Source organism: Triturus cristatus, chromosome 7 (assembly GCF_964204655.1).
Source record: "Triturus cristatus chromosome 7, aTriCri1.1, whole genome shotgun sequence".
In the NCBI taxonomy this organism is placed as follows: Eukaryota; Metazoa; Chordata; class Amphibia; order Caudata; family Salamandridae; genus Triturus; species Triturus cristatus.
Window position 1 is genome coordinate 822,556,662 of NC_140590.1, and position 12,220 is coordinate 822,568,881.

Genomic DNA, 12,220 nt, shown 5'->3' on the forward strand with positions numbered 1-12,220 from the left:
GAACTGGGGTGGCAGAGTGGGCTAAAGAACGGTGATGGATCAAACCCAGATCTGTTGACTAGGGATGAGTGTTTGATTGGTTCGGATGCTCCGTCCATCACCACCCCCTTTTGTACCTCTTTGTTCGCCATAAGTTGGCAGGGTATGCTCAGACGTGAGTCCCTTGCTCACTTTGCCACTGGATTCAAGCAAGCCTGGCTGAAGACGGCTGAAATGCCAGAAACCGGTCCTAGGAAGCTTGTTTCCGGTCCAGGGAAGGCATGGCTTGGCAGTTCGGGCTGGACTGTTCCCATGAGGCACAGGGTCAGACTGATTTGCATATGGCCATGTCTGAACTGGGGTGGCAGAGTGGGCTAAAGAACGGTGATGGATCAAACCCAGATCTGTTGACTGGGTGCGAGTGTTTGATTGGTTCGGATGCTCCGTCCATCACCACCCCCTTTTGTACCGCAAGTAAAAGCTCACAGCTCTCCTTGGGTCCAGATGATGAAGTCTTTCCTCCTCTTTGGAGGGATGAGGAGGTGGATAAAAAACAGGGAGAGTAATAGACTGCCCCAAATGAATTGGAGAAACTACTTTAGGCAGGAAAGCAGCCCTGGTCCTAAGTACCATCCTTTCAGCATGTAATGTTAGAAAAGGGGGTTTAGAACTAAGAGCTTGAAGCTCACTCACCCTCCTTGCTGAGGTTATGGCTACAAGAAAGACCGTCTTAAAGGACAAATGCCTCAGAGAACAGCTATGAAGAGGCTCAAACGGGGACCCCATCAGAAAAGTTAAGACAAGATTAAGGTCCCACTGTGGCATTACAAAAGGAGTAGGAGGAAACTTGTTTGTAAGGCCCTTGATAAACCTTAGTACACTCGGAGACTTAAATAATGACGGTTGATCAGGAAGACATAGAAAAGCCGATAAGGCCGATAGATAGCCCTTGACCGTGGCCACAGCACAGCCCTGCTGAGCCAAGGAAACAGCAAACTGAAGCACATCAGAAAGATGGGCTTTTAAAGGGTCAATGGATCTCTCTCCAAACCACTTAACAAACTTAGACCACCTATATGAGTAAACGGACTTGGTGGAGTGTCGCCTGGCCGATGAAATAACATCCACCACATCAGGCGGGAGAGAGAAGGAATTCAGGTTGCCCCGTTCAATCTCCAGGCATGAAGGTGTAAGCTCTGGAGGTGGGGGTGTAGAACCTGCCACTCTGACTGCGAGAGGAGGTCTGCCCTCAGAGGGAGACGAAGCGGAGGGCACGAGGAGAGGTGGAGAAGATCTGTATACCACACCCTTCTTGGCCAATCCGGGGCGACCAAAATAACTTGGGCCCGGTCTTGGCGAATCTTCCTCAGAACCAGAGGAATCAAGGGTATGGGAGGAAACACGTAAAGGAGTTGTGAGCCCCAACTCAACTGAAACGCGTCCCCCAATGCCTCCTGCATTGGATACTAGAGACTGCAAAATGAAGGGCAGTGCGCGTTCTCGCGGGTAGCGAACAGGTTCACCCGAGGGGTTCCCCACATCCGAAAGACACAACGAACCACCTCCGGATGGAGCCTCCACTTGTGATCGGTGGAGAACTGCCGACTGAGACTGTCCGCACGTACGTTCAGCACCCCGGCCAGATGATTTGCCATCAGACAAATCCGATGGTCTTGAGCCCAGGACCATAGACGCAGAGCCTCTCTGCAGAGACAATGCGACCCCACTCCTCCCTGCTTGTTGACATACCACATCGCGATAGTGTTGTCCGTCAGGACTTGAACCGACTGACCGCGAAGGGAAGGGAGGAAGGCCTTGAGCGCCAAACGAATCGCCCGCAATTCCAGAAGGTTGATGTGAATCAACCTTTCCTCTGGAGACCAAAGACCCTTGATCCAGATCCCCCAGATGCGCACCCCACCCTAAAGTGGATGCATCCGTTATCACTGTGACCACCGATGGAGGTAGATGGAAGGGCTTTCCTTGGGACAGATTGCCCTCCACGCTCCACCAAGATAGATCCGCTGCAGATTCTCTGGAGATCCTGATCGACTCCCTGAGATCTCCGTTGTGCTGATACCACTGCCTGCGGAGGCACCACTGGAGCGCCCTCATGTGCCAGCGTGCATGGTTGACCAACAGAATGCAGGAGGCGAACAGACCGAGCAGGCGAAGGACCTTCAGAACTGGAACAACCGCTCCATTGTGGAATAAAGGGACCATCTCCTGAATGTCGAGAATTCTTTGAGGAGGAGGAAATGCTCGACACACAGTAGTGTCCAGTACTGCCCCTATGAACAGGTTGTGTTGAGAGGGCAACAGGTGAGATTTGGGCACATTGATCGAAAAACCCAAGTCGAATAACTGCTGAGATGTTACCTGCAGATGATGTTGCACCATCTCTGGGGACTCTGCCTTCAGAAGCCAGTCGTCCAGGTAGGGGAAAACCGGAATCCCATACCTCCTGAGATGGGCTGCCACCACTGCCATCACCTTCGTGAAGACTCGAGATGCGGTAGTAAGACCATACGGGAGGACCGCAAACTGGTAATGTTGCGACCCAACCGTAAAACGGAGATACTTCCTGTGCGACTTCAGGATTGGGACATGGAAGTACGCGTCCTGTAAGTCGAGCGACACCATCCAGTCTCCTTGCTGCAACGCTTGAAGAACCTGCGCAAGGGTCAGCATCTTGAACTTCTCCTGTTTCAGGTAAAAGTTCAAGACTCTGAGGTCCAGTATCGGACGCAATCTGCCGTCCTTCTTGGGAATCTGGAAATACCGGGAGTAGCATCCCTGACCCCTTTCCTGCTCTGGAACCAACTTTATCGCACCCTTTTGAAGCAAAGCTAGCACCTCCTTCTGTAGAAGAAGTAGATGGTCCTCTGAGCAATAACCCTGGCAAGGAGGGTATGGGGGAGGAAACTCCTGAAAGGGAAAGGCGTACCCAGTCTCCACGAGGTTCAAAACCCGAAGGTCGGTTGTAACAGATCTCCAACCTCGCAGAAAGTGGGACACCCGGCCCCCCACAGGTCTTACATGTTCCAGGATGAGGGATCTAGGGCTGTTTCCCTGAAGCTCCATTGGGAGCAGAGGAGGTAGAAGATGAAGAGGGGTTGCGGCCAGAACCTCTCCGACCTCTTTGCCTCCCTCTATAGCACCTATAGAGGGGATTCTGCTGCTGCTGTTGCTGCTGCTGAGGCTGCCGGAAGGAGCGAAATGAAGACCTCCCAGAACCTCTGAACTTCTTAAGCCCAAATCCTTTAGCAGGAGCCTGCAGACCTAAAGATTTCGCCGTCACCCTGCTCTCTTTAAACCTCTGCAAGGCAGAATCAGCCTTTACACCAAAAAGCCTCTGTCCGTCAAATGGCAAATCCACCAAGGTGGACTGAACGTCCGTAGAGAAGCCAGATGAACGAAGCCACGCTTGCCTCCTAGTGGCTATAGATGACCCCATTATCCTTGCCACCGAATCAGCCGTATCAAGCCCCGACTGAATCACCTGCCTTGCAGCAGCCCGAGTGTCCGAGACCACTTCCATAAAGGACGCCTTATCACCTTCTGGCAACTTAGGGGCTAACGATTTCATTGAGTCCATAAGAGCATGAACATAGCGCCCTAGCAAGCAGGTGGCATTAGTGGACTTAAGCGCCATGCTCCCAGAAGAAAAGGTCTTTTTGGCTGCCTGATCCGCTTTCTTAGACTCCCTATCCGCAGGAGTCTGAGGAAAAGCCCCTGAAGCATGCTTCGAGCATGAGGCCTGTACCACCAGACTTTCTGGAGAAGGGTGTGAAGATAAAAAACCTGGATCCCCAGGTGCCACCCTATATCTTCTCGCCACCTGCCTGGAGACTGCCGGCGAAGAGAGTGGCTAACGCCAGACGTCCATAACTGGCTCCAAAATAGCCTCATTAAAGTGCAGCAAAGGCTCACTGGTCGAGGTAGGCGAGTGTAACACCTCCGTCAGAAGGTTAGGTTTATACTCCGCAGAGGGCAACTGCAAGTCCAGCAACTCTGCGGCCCTCTTTATCACAAGATGGTAAGGAGCCAGTTCCTGCGGTGGAGAGGACGTAGAGGAAGAATGCTCCCACTCCGGAGTCATATCCAGACCACTAGCCTCCTGAATCCCTTCAAATTCGTCGGAAGATGTATCCACCTCACCTTCTTCCACCTCCACTCTATAACGCTCCTCCTCTAAGACCCTCTGGGCCTCTCTCCTTGAACGGATCTGAGGAGTCGGCGTCGGCGGCGCCGTACGCGGAGTCGGTGGAACCGAACGTGGAGCCGGAGGTGTCGGGGTCGGCAGCGCCGGACGCGGCGCCGAAGGAGTCGGCAACGGGGCGAGGAAGGCTCCAAAGAAGGTCGATCCAATCGAAGCCGAGATGGATCCCCAGACGGCGCCGGAAACTACCACGAAGGCGCCATCGGCATTAAGGGCATAAACGGGGCCTGAGCATAATGCTGCGGTACTCCCAGAGATTATGCCATAGGACCCACGGGACCAGTAGGTGAGCCGGATGGGAAGGCAGCCCGTTGGAAAATCCCATACATCGCATTTAAAAAATGTGTCGAATCCGCACCCGGAGTCGGGAACTGCGGATAAGGGAATAATCCCGGATCCGGTTGAGGAGTACCTGGTACCGCAGCCGCAGTGTCCTCAACAGGCACCGCAGGATCATCCGGCTCTGGAGAAGGCTCTTTCTCTTGCTCGGCCTCCGAAGCCGAAGACTCCACTGGAACCGGTGACTGCGCCGGTGACTACGCCGGGGACCGCTTCAGCGAAGGAGATCCCTCTGGAGACTTAGACGGAGAAGGAGCCACATCCTTACTTCGACGTCGAGGCGAAGTCTATCTCGACGCCTTGCTATTCGAAGACCGGCGCCGAGAGGTATGCTTCCACTTCTTATGATGTTTCTTCGACTTCGAAGAATGCGAAGTCGACGACTCCGGTCTCGATCTTTCCTTCTTCCTATCTCTCTTCTCCTTCTTAGCCTTGGCCATGAAGAGCTTCACCTCCATTTCTTTCAAGGCCTTGGGATTCATCCTCCTGCAGGTGGAACAATCTTCCACGTCATGGTCGGATGAAAGGCACCACAAACAATCTTCATGGGGGTCTGTCATTGACATGTGGCCCCCACATTGCCTACAGGGTTTAAAACCCGACTTCCTAGTCGAAGACATGACAATTTTCTCCAACAGTAACCACTAAACGACTACAAAGTAGCAGGAGAGTGCTGGAAAAACCGTTGCGCGTCGACGGCGCGGAAAAAAGGGAACTGACGTCATCACGCCGACGTGGCTCTCTTATGGCTCTGGTGACGTCATACGGAGTCGCGAGCGGAGCCGATGCATTATGACGTCGTCCACGTCGGCGTAGAGAGCTGGGGAAAAAAGTTCCGTGGAATGCTGGCGCAGGGGATATTCACAAGGTGAGGAATCCACTGGCAGATGTATCCATCAGAAAAAAGGTTTACAAAAATCAGAAGTTCAGGACAAAACTGAAACAACACAAAGCAAACAATGCGTTCTCTTCAATTTCAGCCACATATGTGTGTCGACAGCGTTTCGACCATAGTAAAACTAAAAGGTCCTAATCAGGACAAATGGTAATTCTATGAGCATCCGTACCACTTTCACATCTATTGTTAAGGTAGACCCAACCAAAAGTAAAACAATCGTATGGAGTCTGCCCGGAAAATGACCTCTGTCAAATGAAGAGCCAGAGGAGATGCTGGATTATAATCGAAGGAGATTATTCATAAATTCAAAGGCTCCAGGAGTGGGGTGGAGTTAATGGAACAGCCTATTCCTTCAAATAGTTTTAAGAAGCCAAGTTCATTAACTGTCAGTCGCCTTTAATAAATTGGCACCAACATATAGGGGACAAGGCTCATTGGCTTAGTCTAGCCCAACGGGTTCTGTAGCACACTGACCACATGAATAACTGCTGTGAACCTTCAGGCACTGAAAAGCCGGGATTCTGGTCATCCTGCGCACCAAAGGAGCAGCACAATAGGCGAAGGTCTTCGTGCTCCAGAGGTCAAATCAGACTCCTTGCCAAGTCTGGAGAAGTTAGAATATCCTGGGTACCAGAGAAGGTGCAGCAACCAAGGCTTGTTGGTGGTCCAATCCAGCATCCAACAGCACAAGGACAAACCAACTGTTGAGGGACGTCAGGATCCACAGGGCCAGCACAGAGGGTGGCCTTGCTGCCCTGTTTCCCCTCTTCAACAAGTCACCAAGAAACACAGCGAGTCTCGACCAGACGCCTCAAGGCACCCCTGTGGCCGAGAGCCACAGCCTGAGTCTGAGGGAGGCAACTGTGCCAACGGAGTCCTGAGACCCTCAAAAGCTGAGCCCATCCCTGGGTTGGCCAGACTGGTCCCACAGTCGCCGCCTGCAGCCTCTTGCTGCAGGGACCGAGAACCGCAAGATTATTCAGCAGCATAACCTTCTTGGACAAAGCCCAACTGTACATGAGCCCCGCCAGCCGGAGTTCAAGTGAACAGACAGTGTCCCTGCATGCCCAAGACCCTCAAGACCAGAGTCCCCCTTTCAGTTTAGCCAGACTGCCCTACCGCCCCCCCCCCCACATCCCTGCTTGCAGCCTCTTTTCCACAGAACCGTTTCCCACTTAAGTGAACGTGGCACCAGATGACGAAGCGCACATCTTCACTCGGACGCCACATTGCCGACTGAGGTGACCTGTTGGTGCTGCCTAGGACCTTGCGCCAAACTCACCGTAAGTCCAGGCAACAATCCTGTAAGTTGTTGCCAAGCGACCCTATGCAGTATATGTTTATTCACCATAGGATAACATTGCCACTTGAAATCTACAGTACAAGTGCATTTTACTGTGACTTAAAAACGAATAACTTGAAAAGTATGTCTAAATTCACATTTTAAAAAAATACATTAAAAAAAACTGATATTTTTATAAATTGGTTTCGTATTTCTTTAGTGAGTGTGTATCTCGTTTACTGGCTCCGTGTGTGCAATAAATACTCAACATAATCCTCTGATAAGCCTAAACTGCTCGCCCACACTACCACAAAAGAGAGCATTTGAGATTATTATTTAACCCCTCTAAATCAATAAGTGTCGCCTGGATTCTCTGCACAGTGTACCTCGTTTTGGTGCAGTATATAGAGCCAGCTTCCTACACCGAGGCATCCAACAAATTAAGAATCCAAGCTTATCAAAGCATGTACTGCAAAGGAAGTACAGCACACACAAGTAGTTAGACAATGATAGTGGCTGAAACAATGTAAATAAAGCTGGCGGCAGGTAGAGCAGGTTTACCCAATGAAATGTCAGCAGCTGTTGCCTTTTAATAGCCAAATGATTGCATATTTTGGTGTCTTGGCAAATCTACGAAGATGCCAGCTGGCTGGAAAAACCTAGGCTGCTGAAAAAGGTATTAAGCTTAAAAAGATTTGTGAATGCCTAAGTGAGGCAGGTCTTAGGCATGGGCAGAATTGCTCCGAGACACCCAATGTCACCATTTGTATGCTTTGAAAAAATGGGTTACTTCTACAAACGTTAAGACTACAGTGAGTGGTACTGGAAATACAGGCAGTTTATAACTAAAACTAACCTACAAATAACCTTTACTGAGAATTCAAGTGCCATTTAAACAAGATCGCCAGAATTGATGGGAAAAGCGATGATGGCTAAAATAGATTATGAAACCACACAACCAGAGTATCACAATGCAACAGGCACAAGTGAAACAGACATGAGAAAGCCTCACCCTCTCAGTCATAAGTGTCAACACGGACACCCCATCTTCTGTCTTTGACCGGACCATGTTCACTCCTTCACAAGGAACACGAGTAGTGCTGTCTGTTGCCTCATCTTCCATAGCCAAGTTAGTGGCTACATAGATTTCACCTTCTTTTGGTTTTAGGGTGGTCTTATCCGGCATTGTGTCTCGGCTGCCTTTTTCATTCACAGTGCTGAGGTAGTGTGATAGGATCTCTGATGTGACGACCTCCTGCACCATATCAGATTGCTGGAAGGAGACCGGTGCTTCGGCTAGACTCTCTATGGCAACAACCTGCTCTGTCAAGCCAAAGTGTTGCGGGTCGAAGGACAGCAGGCTTTGTTCTGTTTCACTCAGTAGACTACCATTTCTGCTGCCCACCTCTCCCCTTCCACCTTTGGCACAACGACCCTGCACCACATGCACCTCCACATGCTGCCTGCTGTCTTCATGAAGGGTAGAGCCTGGAATTATGATATAGTCCGAGCGGGGCAGAATTTTTCTGAAGCCTGGAATTTCTGGAACAGCTGTATATGAGGTTGATTTGAAGTTCTGTGTCCAAAAAAAAACAAACTGTCATTAGCGTCAAGCAGACTGTGAAAACAGATGCAAAAGTTAAAGCAGGTATAAACAAAAGGAAAAAGAAAGATTTATATCACAGAAAAAGAATAGTGAATTACACAAAAGGACACTACATTGCAAAAGAATCAGATTGAAAAAGTAACAGAAACAGAAGGCAGAAACAACCCCTTTAAGTCTGCTTTTCAGTCATACCCTCAAAAAAATGTAACTGTTGCTGTGCATTCACAGACAAGATGGAAGGGGTGGAGCATAACACAGACTGTGGGAAATGCATTTGCAGGGAGTGGGGGTGGAGCATAACACAAGTGATAGAGAAAGAAAATACAGACATTCTCATGGAGTGCTCAATGAATAAGAAAAAAAGCTGTTCCCTAAATCTGAGCAGTGGAAGGTTACAAGTCGCCAATCAAAAGGATGTTAAAGTGGCCGTTTTCACCGACAGGGGGGGTGACAAACAAGAAGTGGTAAGCAAACCATGGAATAAAAAGCAAACAACTGAGAGTGATAATACAATCAACCAATGGTAAGCAAAGTGTGGGCTCTAAACCAACTGTTGGTTTTTGGTATGGGCCACATGAGGCTTTCACCAGCAAACACCAAATTAATGCTGAGGCACAGATCTCCATCAGATGCTGTACTGCCTAGTCTTCTCCTCAGGGTGTTGACAAATGCTCAATGACGAAGAAGAAAATAATACCTACAGCATATGGTAACTTTGTGGTTCGGTATTGCTGAGAAACCATGCTCCCATGCATAGGGTTTATTTTATAATTCATATTAATGTATTTATTGTGTGTTCAATTGGTTCACCGTAAATAAAGGAAGACTTCACCTGCCCAAAGAAGGACTCATTTGTTAATTACATGTGCAGAACTGGTATCATGGTGCCCAAATGGCCTTGACATACCAATTATGTTAACAGAGATAGGACCAAAAAGCCCTCCTTTGTCTGATAATCTCAGAGGGCCATCCAACATCAGTATCAGCAAATCAAGTCCAAAGTCAACTGGCACTTTCCAAACAAGACAATATCCAAGTGTAACACATATTCTGAGATGCTTGGTCACTGAGCTGGCACATTAGGCGTGCTTTTAGTAGTCGTACCAGGACCAGTACCAGGGGAAGAAATATTAACAAAAGAAACATTTCCAGTAGCAGTGCTATTAATGGCACTTGTACTGCATGCACTACTACAAGTAGGACACATGCTTTGCTATCAGTAATAGAAGTCATAGTAGTCATTTCTATAGACATACCACTACTAATATTTGTAATCTCACTCGCTGTACAACTGCTTAAATGGGTAGGTCCTGTTTCACTAGAAGTGTGTGCAGCGCCAGCATTCTTCCAAAGGAAGCAGCTATTCTGGGATAGTAAGGTCCTGCACTAACTAGCCATAAAAATAAAAAATAATAGAGTTGGACTAATAGTACTGATAGTCACAGTTGAAGCAACAGACTACTTTTAGTTGTGGAGTGTAAGGTAATGATAGTATGTGGTGGCAAATCAAACTGCTGTAGATTTTTTTGATAAGGAAAATATTGTGCAGAATTCTATGGACTGAAAAGACCAATGACAGTCTTGATGAAGACACAATCTTTCAGGTTGATAGTATAGTATTTTTATAGCTTTGGTTATTTGAAATTCAATATGGTATCCCTATTTCGGCCGGATGGGCTAAGAATTTATTTTCCAAAAACTCAAAACATGTGGTTTAGATATTAATAAATTAATGTTACCTCACCAAGAGGACTACATTTCTGTAACATTCAGCTAGTCCGGCTGGACTATATGGTATGCCTTACACTTGTCCGCCCGAGAGGAAATTATGGCACCAATAGCAGGAGTGGATTGACAGATATGTTAAGATGAGAACATATTTACTGTTCTTTCTTTAAATAAATTTTATAGGGGCAAATATTGGGTACATACCAAAATGAAGAGCAACAAGAGAGTCATCAAATTACAGGAATGCTCAATTGTAGAAGAAAATGAACCTCTATCGTAACATTCAGATAAACACTAAATAAACCAGACATCAAAATAAAAAAGCGAATATCCTTGATTAAACTCAGTAGAGTGAGGCAGGTGGGTGGTACTGGGAAGAGTAAGGAGGAAAAAGACAAAGGAGAAAACATTCTACAACACACCTAACACATTTCCATTGCACACACAGAACATGTTCTCACCTGTCATCTCCACAGCCATCTGCAGAGTGAAATATCCAAAAACCACATTTGAACGTCCCAAAAGAACACATTCTTTCAGCTATTATGTTCAGAATCAGACCACAAAGCCTAATCATAAAGCGCCAGATCAAGGAAAGTGTTTTTTGCCACTATATGCATAAAAGTGAACAACCTACTTACCATCAGTAAAGTTCTTTCTGGAGGGTACTGTATCTAACGACAGATACTTCACCTCTGAAAATTCAAAAGCAGTGCTTCTGTACGCCGTCCTACTCCAGAAGTGTTGAATGGAGTAGCCAGTAAGAGCCAGCCATTCACGCAGAGATCAATTTCTTTTGTGAACTCATCAGTGTCTTTAGACGTGGATCACATTGGCGAATTGAATCAACCAGTTTTAGCCCCGCTTTTATTTATCTTGTATTTGAATGACCTTTATCCCTTTTTAACTACCATTACTACGGACGTCCACAAGATAGGAAGCTCCTCATTACCTGCATTACGGTATGCCGGTGATGCAGTGTTGATGGCTCACACACGGAAGGCCCTCTCTCTCTCTCTCTTAGGGAACGGCTTTGTTAAATTCATGGCATCCCTAGATCTGCAAACACATTTTAATAAGTCCTACATCATGTCCTGTGGCCCTAAGAAATATAATATGCCATCCCTGAAGTTAAGTGAACATATTTTATCTAGCACTAGCACTTTTACTTACTTGGGTTTGACTTTTAATGACAGTGGCTCTTGGAAAGTACACATAGGAAACAGTGGAAATAAACTGTCTAGAGCCATAGGATCACTACTCAACTTGCCTCGCCCTAATAAAGGGAGCGTTTTAGTTCCCTCATTAAAGATCTATAGGACACAGTGTCTTCCATCTGCGACCTATGGACCTGAGGTCTGGGGAACAGAGAAATGTCATTTAGTGCAATTAGAGGAAAACAGATTCTGTAGAAAAATGCTGAGAGTGTCGATCTCAAGCTCCAGTTTTATCTGCCACAATGAGCTGGGTCTCCCTTTTCTTGAAGACTATATTAGCGTCCAACCGCTGCTTTCCAGGTATGCCATTTGGCAAAACACAGAAGGAGCACTTACGAAAGACATCATAAAAAAGATTGCCTCGCATGCGATAATGGTAGGAAAATCCCCTGGATAAAGTATGTGGAATCCTGCCTGCGCATGATTGGTTTTCGCCAACTATTTGATAACTCAGAGAGCCCATGTAACATCAGTAAGATACAGTTGCAGGCGTGTTGGTACCAACACGTGCAGAGAGAACAAACCGGGAGTTAGCAAAATCAAGAGTATTGGCCTAGTTAATTAGAAATCATGGACGGATTGGTGAACCTCAAAGTTACTTGATTGGCCCTATGAATAACTAGGAACGTAGCTTACTGTTTCGCTTTAGGGAAGGTACAATAAAATATGCTTTGAACTGCTCATTAGGCTTTCAAGCTAACTTAGATATCCGTCCATGTCCCTGTGATGGGAAATCTGGCCAATCTATGCTGCATTTTTTAATGTTCTGTAATTTTTATTCCATATACTCCAAGATCATCTTATTTCCTGTGATTAAGAAGCTAAAAATTGGTGATTTTAGAGAAGCTAACAATGCACTACTTCGATTGGATGATAAAGCTATCATTAACTGCGTTACTTTGTTTTTGAAAGTAGCAGAGCTAGCGCGTAAGTCAATGTCTGTACGAGA

At 47.2% G+C, this 12,220-nt stretch overlaps 1 protein-coding gene across 4 annotated transcripts in view; it reads right to left on the minus strand.

The window, feature by feature from the left end:
- Positions 1 to 12,220, minus strand: part of HMGXB3 (HMG-box containing 3) — a 519,976-nt gene that overhangs the window by 445,587 nt on the left and 62,169 nt on the right. For all 4 annotated transcript variants that reach the window (XM_085617738.1, XM_085617735.1, XM_085617736.1 and 1 more), the window contains exon 4: positions 7,733 to 8,296. In XM_085617738.1, the coding sequence (XP_085473864.1) occupies positions 7,733 to 8,296 (564 nt within the window). The remainder of the gene's footprint in view (positions 1 to 7,732; positions 8,297 to 12,220) is intronic.